The sequence below is a fragment of the Heterodontus francisci genome, chromosome 26 (assembly GCF_036365525.1).
Source record: "Heterodontus francisci isolate sHetFra1 chromosome 26, sHetFra1.hap1, whole genome shotgun sequence".
NCBI classification, from domain to species: domain Eukaryota; kingdom Metazoa; phylum Chordata; class Chondrichthyes; order Heterodontiformes; family Heterodontidae; genus Heterodontus; species Heterodontus francisci.
The window spans coordinates 10327436-10341071 of NC_090396.1; the positions used below are offsets into that span (position 1 = coordinate 10327436).

Genomic DNA, 13636 nt, shown 5'->3' on the forward strand with positions numbered 1-13636 from the left:
CATTCCCTTACTTACAGCTAATACTGGGATGTTACTTGTATCCTTAATAGTGAAGACCGATGTAAAATATGTGTTCAATTCATTTGCCATCTCCTTATTATCCATTATTAGTTCACCAGACCCACTTTCTATAGGACCAACGCTCACTTTGTTAACTTTTCTTTTTTAAATATCAATAGAAACTCTTACTATCTGTCTGTATATTTCTAGCTAGCTTTCTCTCATACTCTAATTTTACCTTCCTTATCAATCTTTTAGTCCTTCTCTGCTGTTTTTTATATTCTGTCCAATCTTCTGACCTGCCTCCCATCTTTGCGCAATTATAGGCTTTTTCTTTAAGTTTGATACTATCTTTAACTGTTTTAGTTAACCACGGATGGTGAGTCTCACCTTTGGAATGTTTCTTTCTCGTTGAAATGTTTCTGTGTATTCTGAAATATCTCCTTAAATGTCTGCCACTGCATCTCTATTGACCTATCCCTTAACCTAATTTGCCAGTTCACTTTAGCTAGCTCTGCTTTCATGCCCTCATAATTGCCCTTATTTAAGTTTAAAATACTAGTCTTGGACCCACTCTTCTCTCCCTCAAACTGAATGTAAAATTCCATCATATTATGATCGCTGCTACCTAGGAGTGCCTTAACTATGAGGTCATTTATTGTTCCAAGAAATTATCCCGAAAGCATTCTATGTACTCCTCATCTAGGTTACCTCTGCCCATCTGATTTTTCCAGTCTATATGTTGGTTAAAAATCTCCCATTATTATCGCTGTACCTTTCTGACAAGCTGCCATTATTTTTTCCTTTATTTACAAGAACTTCTGCATAGATGGCACGGCAATTAAGCTCCTTGTGGCTTACATTTATCTGTGGCGAGTGGAATTCAGATTCAAAGGGGACGGCGCAGTGGTTAGCACCGCAGCCTCACAGCTCCAGGAACCCGGGTTCGATTCTGGGTACTGCCTGTGTGGAGTTTGCAAGTTCTCCCTGTGTCTGCGTGGGTTTTCCCCAGGTGCTCCGGTTTCCTCCCACAGCCAAAGACTTGCAGGTGATAGGTAAATTGGCCATTGTAAATTGCCCCTAGTGTAGGTAGTTGATAGGGAATATGGGATTACTGTAGGGTTAGTATAAATGGGTGGTTGTTGGTCGGCACAGACTCGGTGGGCCGAAGGGCCTGTTTCAGTGCTGTATCTCTAAAAAAAAAAAGAATGACTTAAAGTGAATTGTTCTCAATCTCACATTCACTTTTGGAGGGACTGAATGATTTTGGTATCAACATGAATCTTTAATACCAGTTTTAAAGAAAACTAAAAGATCGGCAACAAACGTCTCTGTTTAGAGAGCATTCGGGGAAAGTTGACCAAGTTCGAAGGTATTATGACTGCTTCAGACTGTTGAAGGTTAACTGAGCTACTTTCCTGGAGATAAGGAGGGGTGAGGTTAAGATAAAACAGCTGCTGAGCTAGGCCTTGAAAGTCTGTGAGACACCACCGTAAACTGCTTCTGCAGTAGCAGGTCTTTAAACCATTGGAAAGAGACAGAATTGAAAACTACTAGCAGTTTATTTTGCCAGAGAGGATGGTATAAAAGCAGCCATTATTATTTTATTAAGTTCATGGAGACAGTCCACTAAACAGACCAGAAGAACATCAAATAGGACATAAACGAAGAATTCAGTACCATTCGCAACTCCTCAGATACTGAAGCAGTCCATGTCTATATGCAGCAAGACCTGGACAACATTCAGGCTTGGCTGTCATGTAGCACAAATGTTACTTGCCACTTAAGTGCCAGGCAATGACCATCTCAAACAAGAGAGAATCTAACCATCTCTCCTTAACATTCAATGGCATTACCATGGATGAATCCCCCTATATCAACATTCTGGGGGTCACCATTGACCAGAAACTGAACTGGACCAGCCGTATACATACTGTGGCCTCAAGAGCAGGTTAGAGGCTGGGAATTCTGCAGCGAGTAACTCACCTCCTGACTCCCCAATGCCTGTCCACTATCTACAAGGCACAAGTCAGGAATGTGATAGAAAACTCTCAACTTTTCTGGATGAGTGCAGCTCCAACAACACTAAAGGAGCTCAACACCATCCAGGACTCAGCAGCCCGCTTGATTGGCACCTCAACTGCCACCTTAAATGTTCACTCCCTCCATCACCAACGCACAGTGGCAGCAGTGTGTACAATCTACACGATGCACTGCAGCAACTTAACAAGGCTCCTGGCACTCCCTCCCTAAACCTACACCAGATGGACTGCTGCGGTTCAAGGCGGCTCAACACCATCTTCTCAAGGGCAATTAGGGATGGGCAACAAATGCTAGCCTTGCCAGCGATGCCCATATCCCAAGAAAGAATAAAAAAATTAACCCCTCAGTTTCCCAAAGCAAAAGAGTCTGACCATTTTGTTAGCTATGCTTCTAACTAAGGTGTAAGTGTCACTATCTATAAAACTGTTGCATTTTCAATGTCATTGTAACCAATTGTTAGAAAAATTTGAAGTCGTCTTTGATCTGGCCTATCTTACCTATAGAGTAGAGGGAGTTAAAAAATCCTAAGCTGTATCTGCCCTGGGCGTGTTTGATGGGATAGTGTAGAGAGAGCTTTACTCTGTATCTAATCCGTACTGTCCTGGTGGTATTCCCTCTTAGATAAGCCTACAGCCTTCCTTTGTGCCTCTCTTGGGATCCTCTGAAGGGCTCATTGAGGCATTCGGTGCTAGATCATTACTAGCAACAACCCCAACTGCCCCATCCTACTCCTCATCTACTGTCCCGCCCATTGCACCCACTGGGGGCTAATCTTGACAACCTCCTTCCCATCCAACTCATCCCTCCCACTGCTGACCCCATGGACTCTGCTAGTGGATCAGCTCTCACTGCCCCTCAACACATCTCCCTCCAGAATGTCCATTCACTTGTGAACAAGGTCCTTGCCATCCATGAACTTATTGTGGATGACTGCATCGACATCATGGCCTTAACAGAAACCTGGCTGAGGGATAATGACAGCTTGCCACTTACTGAAGCATCCCCACCAAGATACACCTTCCACCAGTTGTTCCGTCAAGATCGTCATGTAGGAGGTGTGGCTCTTATTATCAAACCACACCTTGGTCTGAACCCCTACTCCTCTGACACTTTCTCCTCCTTCTAGCATGTCACCTTGTTCCACCTCTCTCAGCTGTCATTTAAAATCTTCATTTTCTACTGCCCTCCCAAGTACCATAAAACCTCCTCATCGAGATATCTTCACTGCTTTACTCCCTTAGCCTCTACACTGAGCGACTTCTCATCCTTGGTGATTTCAATCTCCATCTCTCCTCATCATGCTGTCTCTCTCCCCTGAGTTCACTGCCCTTTTATTCCCCCCCCACCCGTAATATCTCTCACCAAATAAACTCCTCAACCCCCATATTCATGGCCACTCCCTTGACCTTGCCATGTCACGTGGCCTTGCTACTGCCATCGTATCAACCACAGATAAGGCCAACTCTGATCATTTCCTTGTATCACTCTCCACCCACTTTCTCTCCCTCTTCCACACCCTAACTCCTATCTCCTATATCCACCCTGAAAAAAAAAACTATCCCTTAATTCATGTACAACTTCACCTCCAAAATCCCAACTGTCGAGCCTTTGACTCTCCATTCACCATGACATTTCTGCAGCTAATGATTTGCTCAACCCCACCCCATCTCCATCTTTGATGCACTAGTCCTAAATAAAACTATTACACTCTCTCACCCTGCCTGTTCCCCTAGTACAGCCCTCATTTCTGCTTCCTTAAGTCCGAGGCATGCAGACTTGAGTAGATACGGCACACAACTAGTTTAGCCATCTACCTCCAGATCTGGCTGCACCACTTAAATCATTATTGGGTCATGCTCATTTTTGCTTAAACTGTTCACTATTCCAGGATCATCCAGGCATTAACGTGCACAGAGTCCCGAAAAGGTATTCATGATCCACCCTGTCGAACGCCTTCTCCTGATCGAGGGAGAGAAAGGCAAAAGACAGACTAGTCCTTGGGGAAAGATGGATCAGGTCCCGGACCAGGTGAATGTTGTCCTGGATGGACCGGCTCGGGACCGTGTTGGACTGGTCGAGGTGGATCATATGGGCCAACATGGAGCCCAGATGGGTAGACATAGCCCAGGCAAAGATCTTATAATCCATGCTGAGGAGGGAGACCGGACGCCAGTTTTTAAGCAAGCGGAGATCGCCCCTCGTTGGCAACAGGACGATGACTGTCCTGCTCCATGAGAGGGGCATCTTCCCAGTTGCAAGGCTTTCCCCAGGACCCACGCATAATCACCCCCCAGAGCGTCCCAGAACACCCGGAGGAGCTCCACGGTCAGCCTGTCCATCCCCAGGGATTTGCCCGTCGAGAGCTTGTGGAGGGTGTTGGTCAGCTCTGCCAACGTGAGCGGAGTCTCCAATCCTTCGGCGCCGTCCGGGCTGACCTTTGGCAGGTCCTCCCACAAAATTCTGCATGCATCCTCGCTGGACCAATTTGGAGATAACAATGCACTGTATTAGGTACGGACCAGGAGGCCCATTTCCTCTGGATCCATGATGGAGGATCCGTCCTCAGCCAGCAGCTCAACGAGATGCTTATGGACCCCCTGCCATTTTTCCAGCAAGTAGAAGAAGGGCGAGGCGCGGTCCAAATCTTCCAGGATCTGGATCCACGAGCTCACGTACGCGCCTCGGGGCCCTACGAGCTGCAGGTCCCTCAGAGCACCCTTCTTCTCTTTGTACGCCTGCCACAGGGCCAGGTCGCGACAGGACTACAAGTTGAGCACCTCCCTCTCGAGGCGCCCGATCTCAGCTTCCCGCCTCTTGGTCGACCCCATCGCATACTCCTGACAGAAGACACGGATGTGAGTCTTGCCCACATCCCACCAGAGTCTCAAGGAGGGGAAGTCCCCCTGCTTCCTCCTCCAGTCGGCCCAGAATCGACAGAATGAGTCCTGGAATCGCTTGTCCTCCAGCAGCCAGTTGTTAAAATGCCAGTACACGGACCCCGCCTGCATGCGGAGCGGAGCGAACTCCACCCACACCAGATGGTGGTCTGAGCATGGAACCAGCCGCATAGAAGCCACCGAGACGCAGGAGACGTACACCTGCGAAATGTAGAGGTGGTTGATTCGGGACCCTCCTCATCCAGATCTCCATGTGAAGGCGCTGGAGTTGGGATGGAGATTCTGCCTGACGTCCACCAAGATGAGGGAGCTGATCATTTCCCTCAACTTCTCCACTGACGCTTGGCCGTGCTGGGGACTGGAGTGATCCCTCACCTCGAGGGTACAGTTAAAATCTCCTCCGAGGATGATACACTTGCCGCTATCGGTAGAGCTTAAGAGAGCGGACATTTCTTTAAAGAAGCGCGCTTGCAACGCACTGGGCCTGGGCGCGTACACGTTCACAAAGTGGAGCGGCACGCTACCCAGGCAAATGGCGAGGTGGAGCAAGCGGCCCGGCACAAAGGCACAAAGTCCTTGACCCCCAAGATTTCTGGTTGAAATGTCAGGGCCAACAAGATAGCCACCTCACTGGAACTGGGGGTGAGGTGACTCATATAGACCCCACCCTGCCACTCCAGGAGCCAGGTGGCTTCATCTCCTGAAACGGTGTGGGTTTCTTGCAGAAAGCTCACGGCATTTCTCCCTTCCCTGAGGACTGAGAGATTGTGAAATCTGCAGAGAGACCCCCCCTGCTGCCGTTGATGTTGAGGCTGGCTATGGTTATTTTCATGTCAAAAGTACTTAGAAACCCGTCACCAACACCTCACTGTGAGGAGGGAGCGGAAGTGTACCTCGCCTTCCACTCCTCCAGCAACCCATTGAGGAACGCTTTTAACTATCACCTCTCAACCAGTTTCACACCCACGCCCTTCCCTGCCTTCGTAAGGGCGACATGGACAGACGGAATGATCAGCGCCAAACTCGACCACGGGCCGAGGGCCAGCTGAACTTCATTGCAGCAACACCTGCATGCCGAGGAAGTCCCGCGTTCTGTGGTGGGGATGAGAGGAGACTTGGTGGGAGGCACGAGGGAGTCCACCGCCACACTGGCGATGGATTCAGAGTCGTCCTCCGTACCCCACACCGAGACCCCATCCTCTTCCGGGTCGTCACAGTCAGCAGCCGAAACATCCACCACACACTGTGGGGTGGACGTCCCGGCCGCACCAGCTGGTCCCGCCTCCGTCACGATCCCACCCTCAGGATCGATGGCGGAGGAACCCCCTTTGGGTTCATCTATTGAGCTGGAGCCTCAGGACAAGTGGTTCAGGACCCCCTTTCACCTGTGTCCCCAGCCCAATGTGCGGCCCAGGAGAGACAGTGTTTCCCGACTCCAGAAATTCAGCCGGAGCTTGGACTGGAGGCGGAGAGAGGAGGCCATCTCCCACCCCGCCAGCCCCAGCAGATGGGGCAGCATTGTCACCCATAACTGGGCCAGGCTTACCAGGATGTTACCTGGTCTGGAGGGCATTAGCTATGAGGAGAGATTGGATAAACTCGGATTGTTTTCACTGGAACAACGGAGGTGGAGGGGCGACATGATAGAGGTTTACAAAGTTATGAGTGGCATGGACAGATGGATAGTCAGAAGCTTTTTCCCAGAGTGGAAGAGTCAGTTACTAGGAGACATAGGTTTAAGGTGTGAGGGGCAAAGTTTAGAGGGGATGTACGAGGCAAGTGGTGAGTGCCTGGAACCTGCTGCCGGGTGAGGTGGTGGAAGCAGGTACGATAGCGACGCTTAAGAGGCATCTTGACAAATACATGAATAGGATGGGAATAGAGGGATACGGTCCCCGGAAGTGCAGAAGGTTTTAGTTTAGACAGGCATCAAGATTGGCGCAGGCTTGGAGGGCCGAATGGCCTGTTTCTGTGCTGTACTGTTCTTTGTTCTTGGGTGCATCCTGGTCTGGAATGGATTTTGGCTTGGAGGACTGTCCCTTCGGGGCCTCGCCCTCCCCTTCACGCAGGGCACCGGACCCAGTGGCAGATGAGAAGTCTTTTTTTCTCCGGGAGTGTCCCCCGGCTTCCCTACCACAAGCAGGGCTCCACTTGCTCCGTCAGGAGGGGCCACGTGTATAGGGGTCTCCCCCTCCCCTCCATCCTGAAGGTTAGGGAGCTCCTGCCCAGGCTTTACAGTCTTGATGGTGATGGTGACAAGGGGAACCTGGGGACCCAAATCAGGAGACAGGTCCCCTCCAGCGATGGGCCTTGCTGCTCAGGGCCCTGTGTTATCTCTGTGGAGGGGTGTCTTCTCCTCTTTTTCCCACTAGCCTCCGCACCTTCCATTTGCTTGGTTACCTTGGGCCTGAGCCCAGCCCTGGGGCAGGTGGGTTCCCCAGGATTGGGCCTTGGGCTGAGCTCAGGTTGTGCCAAGATGTCTGGGGGACGCGCCTCTTGGTATTTATTCCTTCTCTGCATCTTCCTTCCACTCGGACGGACACCCTCCTCCCCACCGAAGGCCGTGAAAACCACGGCCTCCGGAACTGCCTGAGCAGTGTCTGTAGAAGGTGTAGGGGGAGTAGGAGGAGGTGCATTGGCGCCACCCTGGGCTGCCGAGATGGAGTTGGCGGTCGGGAGGTTGGGACAGTTCTTAAGAATGTGCTCCATCCCCTTGCAGGTATGGCACCGTACCTCGTCCAAGGTCTAGAAGATGTGATAGGCCACCCCCCGGAACTAATAGGTGGTGGCGGAAGGTGTAGACATGCCGGAGGCTGTTCTCCCGAAGACCGTGCGGGACTGGGGTGATCCCCGACCTCTCTTACCCCAAATGGTGCAGGTGGGGGAGGAGGAGCTCACTGGGAATGAAGGGCAGGGCGTTAGATAACATTACTCGCTGCGCAGTGGCCCCCAGAGCATCCACTGGCAGGAAATTCCCGCCAACGGTGAGCCCCCTACCCGTCCACTCGGTCTTCAGAAAAAACACTGCCTTCCTGTACATCTTTGAGGCTCCCACAATGGCTAAGGTGCCGACAACCCTCGGCCATTGCCTTTACACGAGGCTCTGTAGACGTGTTGGGGTGGGGATAGCTCTTGAACCCATGGCTAGACATTATTAATTTAAAAGGTGACGGGACCACATGGGCGGCCACAGAGACTGCAGCCGCTTAGATATGATGGGGCCCAGCCACTGGTGATGATGGGCTTGCCATGGCTTCAAGAACCAAACCCAACTGGAGTTGTAAGCTTGCAAAAAAAACAAACAAAAATTTGCAAGAAATGACCTATAAACAAATAGTAGGTTCGGCGAGAGGCTGAGGGTATACAGGAAAGGGGAAAGACAGGCTGTAAGTGATGATTTTTGCTTTAAGGGTGGTACATAGACCACTCTAAACAGTCCTGAGTAACACTCCTGGTCTTCTAGTTGCAGGAGGGGTCTTCACCTGGGTCAGCTGAAAGCTGCCTAGGCACTAGCTATATCCTCCTCAGAGCCCTTTCCTATCCTGAGTGGCGTGAAACAGAGCTGTGTTCTCGCACCCACACTTTTTGGGATTTTCTTCTCCCTGCTGCGTTCACATGCGTTCAAGTCCTCTGAAGAAGGAATTTTCCTCCACACAAGATCAGGGGGCAGGTTGTTCAACCTTGCCCGTCTAAGAGCGAAGTCCAAAGTACGGAAAGTACTCATCAGGGAACTCCTCTTTGCTGACGATGCTGCTTTAACATCTCACACTGAAGAGTGCCTGCAGAGTCTCATCGACAGGTTTGCGGCTGCCTGCAATGAATTTGGCCTAACCATCAGCCTCAAGAAAACAAACATCATGGGGCAGGATGTCAGAAATGCTCCATCCATCAATATCGGCGACCACGCTCTGGAAGTGGTTCAAGAGTTCACCTACCTAGGCTCAACTATCACCAGTAACCTGTCTCTAGATGCAGAAATCAACAAGCGCATGGGAAAAGCTTCCACTGCTATGTCCAGACTGGCCAAGAGAGTGTGGGAAAATGGCGCACTGACACGGAACACAAAGGTCCGAGTGTATCAGGCCTGTGTCCTCAGTACCTTGCTCTATGGCAGCGAGGCCTGGACAACGCATGTCAGCCAAGAGCGACGTCTCAATTCATTCCATCTTCGCTGCCTCCGGAGAATCCTTGGCATCAGGTGGCAGGACTGTATCTCCAACACAGAAGTCCTCGAGGCGGCCAACATCCCCAGCTTGTCCATACTACTGAGTCAGCAGTGCTTGAGATGGCTTGGCCATGTGAGCCGCATGGAAGATGGCAGGATCCCCAAAGACACATTGTACAGCGAGCTCCTCACTCGTATCAGACCCACCGGCCGTCCATGTCTCCGCTATAAAGACGTCTGCAAATGTGACATGAAATCCTGTGACATTGATCACAAGTCGTGGGAGTCAGTTGCCAGCATTCGCCAGAGCTGGCGGGCAGCCATAAAGACGGGGCTAAAATGTGGCGAGTCGAAGAGACTTAGTAGTTGGCAGGAAAAAAGACAGAGGCGCAAGGGGAGAGCCAACTGTGCAACAGCCCCGACAAACAAATCTCTCTGCAGCACCTGTGGAAGAGCCTGTCACTCTAGAATTGGCCTTTATAGCCACTCCAGGCACTGCTTCACAAACCACTGACCACCTCCAGGCGCGTATCCATTGTCTCTCGAGATAAGGAGGTCCAAATGAAAAGAGTCAGGCAGCTTCAGCTGACCCAGGCTGGGCAATTGGGGTGGGGAGGGAGCTTCCTTGTGTATTCAATGCAATTGCACAGCTCCCTGTCGAATTGTACAGCCCCCACCCCTTGTTGTTCCGGCCTCTTCCTCCTCCTGCAACAGTACAAATCAAAAAAAGGTCTGGTGCTCAACCACGCACCTCCAAACGTAGCCTTATTTCTCCAAAGTCTTTTCCTCCTCTGCAGCAAATGTTGTCCTAAAGTGTTGCAGCTCTCTCTCTTCAGAAGTACCTCCTGCAACTGACTGCAGCACAATCAGCTGCACCTTGTTGATGTACTCAGCAGTCCCATTCAGGCAACAGCCAACCCAGTGCTGTACCTGTACTGGGAGTGTTTGATGGGACAGTGTAAAGGGAGATTCACTCTGTGTCTAGCATATGCAATACCTCTTGAAATGTTTAATAGGACTAGTCGAGCGAGCTCCGTGCTGTACATGTTCTAGAGGGTTTAATGGGATGGTATAGTGGGTGCTTTGCTCTGTATATACCCCATGCTGTATCTGCCTTGGGAATGTTTAATGGGGCATTGTAGAGGGATCTTTAATCTGTATCTAACCAGTGGTATATCAGACTTGAGAATGGTTCCATGGATGAGGAACTTCAGTTATGAAGATAGATTGGAGAAGTTAGGGCGGTTTTCCTTGAAGAAGAGAAGGCTGAGAGGTGATTTGATCGAGGTATTCAAAATCATGAGGGGTCTGGACAGAGTAGATAGAGAGAAACTGTTCCCACTCGTGAAAGGATCGAGAACAAGAGGGCACAGATTTAAAGTATGGTAAGAGAAGCAAAAGTGACATAAAGAAAAACTTTTTCACACAGCGAGTGGTTAAGGTCTGGAATGCACTGCCTGAGAACGTGGTGGAGGCAGGTTCAATCGAAGCATTCAGAAGGGAATTAGACAGTTATATGAAAAGGAAGAATATGCAGGGAGAAGACAGGGGAATGGAACGGAGGGAATTGCTCTTTCAGAGAGCTAGTGTGGACACGATGGGCCAAATGGCCTCCTTCTGCACTGCAGCAGTTCTGTGATTCTGTGAGTTTTATTTAATCGGTGAGTCATACTGTACCTGCCCTGGGAATATTTGATATGAACACTGGGTGCCTTGAAGTGAAAGTATATCATGCCGAATGCTAATTTACTTTGAACACATTATAGAGTTGTAGAGTCATTACTGCACAGAAGGAGGCCATTCGGCCCATCAGGTCTGTGCCAGCTCTCTGTAGAACAATCCAGTCAGTCCCATTTCCCCACTCTATTCCCATTGCCCTGTAAGTTTATTTCCCTTATGTGCCCATCCAATTTCCTTTTCAAATGATTCACCATCTCCAGTTCCACCACACTCATAGGCAGCGAGTTCCAGGTTGTTACCACTCACTGTGTAAAAATGTTCTTCCTCACATCCCCCTGCATCTCTTGCCCAAAACCTTAAATCTGTGTCCCATAGTCCTTGTACCATCAGCTAATGGGAACAGATTTTCTTTGTCTACCTTATCTAAGTCTGTCAACTCACCAAGGCTCCATCGATAGCACCTTCCAAACCTGCACCTTCTATCACCGAGAAGGACAAGGGCAACAGCTGCATGGGAACACCACCACCTGCAAGTTCTCCTCCAAGCCACACAACATACTGACTTGGAACTATATCACCGTTCCTCCACTGTCACTGGGTCAAAGTCCTGGAACTCCCTAACAGCACTGTGGGTGCAGCAACACCACATGGACTGTAGCTGTTCAAAAAGGTGGCTCACCACCACCTTCTCAAGGACAATTAGTGATGGGCAATAAATGTTGGCCTCAAACCTCCCCTCAATCTCATTTGCTCCTAGGAGAACAACCCCAGCTTCTCCAACGTAACCTTGTAGCTAAAATCCACCATCCCTAGAACCATTCTGGTAAATTTCCTCTTCATCCTCTCAGGGACTCTCTCATCCTTCCTAAAGTGTGGGAAACAGAACTAGATGCAATACTCCAGTTGGGGCCTAAATAGAGCTTTATAAAGGTTCAGCATAATCTCCCTGCTTTTGTACTCAATACCTCTATCTAGGAAGCCCAAGATCTCATATATTTTGCTGACTACTCTCTCAATATGTCCTTCCACCTTTAAAGATCTATACATGTGAATCCTCAGGTCCCTCTGTCCCTGCACACTGTAGAACTTTACCATTCAGTATCTATTGCCTGTCCCTATCTCTTCTGCCAAAATGCATCACCTTACACTTCTCTGTATCTTAGTCTGCTTTGGTTTCTCTAACACAGCTGGGCTAAAAGCACGTTTGGCAAAATATTTTAAGTAATCTTTGTGGTGCAGCATCTTGTAGAATAATTGTTATGATTAATAGATAAGAAGAAGGAAAATAAAAAAGAAGTAGAGGAGGTTATCCCAATTAAAGAGGAGCCGGAGAAGGAAGATGTGTTGAAGGGAGAGGACATCATGGCCCTGGCAATAAAACCGGAGGATCTGACAAAGGTACGGAGAAGCATTTTATTTCTACCATTTTAGTGATTTGTGTTAAGAATGTGGTTTTGGGTTTTCTTGTGGAAATCAGTTTTACGGGGAAACCCAGGTGCAGGACCTAGGCCACTGAGCATGACCATGAGGGTTAGGTGTTAACCATGGCTCAGTGGTAGCACTGTCGCGTCTGAGTCAGAAGGTCGTGAGTTCAAGCCGTCCAGAGACTTGAGCCCAAAATTCAGGCTGACACTCAGTGCAGTACTGAAGGAGCGCTGCACTGTCAGAGGTGTTATTGCTCAAATGAGACATTAAACTGAGGCCTGTCAGGTGGCTGTAAAGCAGCCTATGTCACTTTTTCAGCTGGGGAGTTCGTCATAGTATCCTGACCAAGAATTGTCCCTCAACAAACATTGCTAAAAATAAATGCTCATTTATTCCACTTGTTACGACCAGGTAAGAAAGAGATCTAGGGTTCCCTTTCAGCCTTCACCTCGTCTTACTGTAACAGGGTTTAATTTTACACACACTGTGTTTTGAGCTCCTCCTTGGTGAATCCTTGTTCACCACTTTCTAATTATAAGGCAAAGAAACCAGCACAAACAGGCTTTCTTAGGTTTAAAGAAGAAAAGTAGAAATTTAGTAAACTTAAACTCTAATTCGGTTGGCGCCTATGATACACGATGCGTCCATGCTAGCATGCATATGCGATACACACATGCAAGTAGAGACAGAAAAGAGCAGAAGAAAAATATAGTGGAAAGGTTTGAGGCAATATCTGAAGAGTTGTTGTTACGTTTCTTTGAGCTCACTGTAGAGTCCTTGATTGTAGGTATATCTTGCTTTTCGTTGGGGCCCAGTATTCTTCTTAAACCTTGTCACTGTAGGAGACTTTTCTCTCTTGGTGTTTATGTGTATTAAGTGGGTTTATGGAGTTCTGTGAGAAAGAAATGGGAGCAGAGAGGAGAGGCTGTGGCGAGCCAGCCAGGAGAGGTCTTTTCAATCCAGGAGCAAACAGCTTTCTGCCAGCTCTCAATTCAAAACTGGACAGTTTTAAAAAAAAAACCCAGACTGTCAAGCAGGTTAGTCATGTGACTAACTGGTTTGACCACGTCTGTTTGTGGATTGTATTGGAGCAGGGGAAAGCTCCTTTGTTCAAGCAGTTAATATGCAAAAATGTCTTTCCAGCCAGGGGCCTGGCAACCCCTTGTCACAGGCCTTCTCTTCGTCCCAACAACAATTTGAAATTTAATGTCCATGTGGCGAAATTAATGTGTCTCATTCTTGGCTGGTCGGGGCCTGGATGACACCTCCACACCCAGGGGAATGAAATGCGATTTGAGAAAAGTGCATTTCATTAAAAGGGTAGAGATAAAATATATAAGGAAAAAAACATGCATTTCTCTCATTCATTTCCATTCATTCATAAATCCTAAAGCTTATTAAAGTTGCCTGTCTTGGTGCCAGTGCA

At 48.8% G+C, this 13636-nt stretch overlaps 1 protein-coding gene across 4 annotated transcripts in view; it reads left to right on the top strand.

Annotated features, from left to right (window-relative positions):
* Positions 1–13636, top strand: part of mycbpap (mycbp associated protein) — a 330021-nt gene that overhangs the window by 5720 nt on the left and 310665 nt on the right. For all 4 annotated transcript variants that reach the window (XR_010977536.1, XM_068057785.1, XM_068057786.1 and 1 more), the window contains exon 2: positions 12056–12183. Coding sequence is in view for 3 of the 4 variants with exons in the window: in XM_068057785.1 (XP_067913886.1) it covers positions 12056–12183 (128 nt within the window). In the remaining variant the exon portion in view is untranslated. The remainder of the gene's footprint in view (positions 1–12055; positions 12184–13636) is intronic.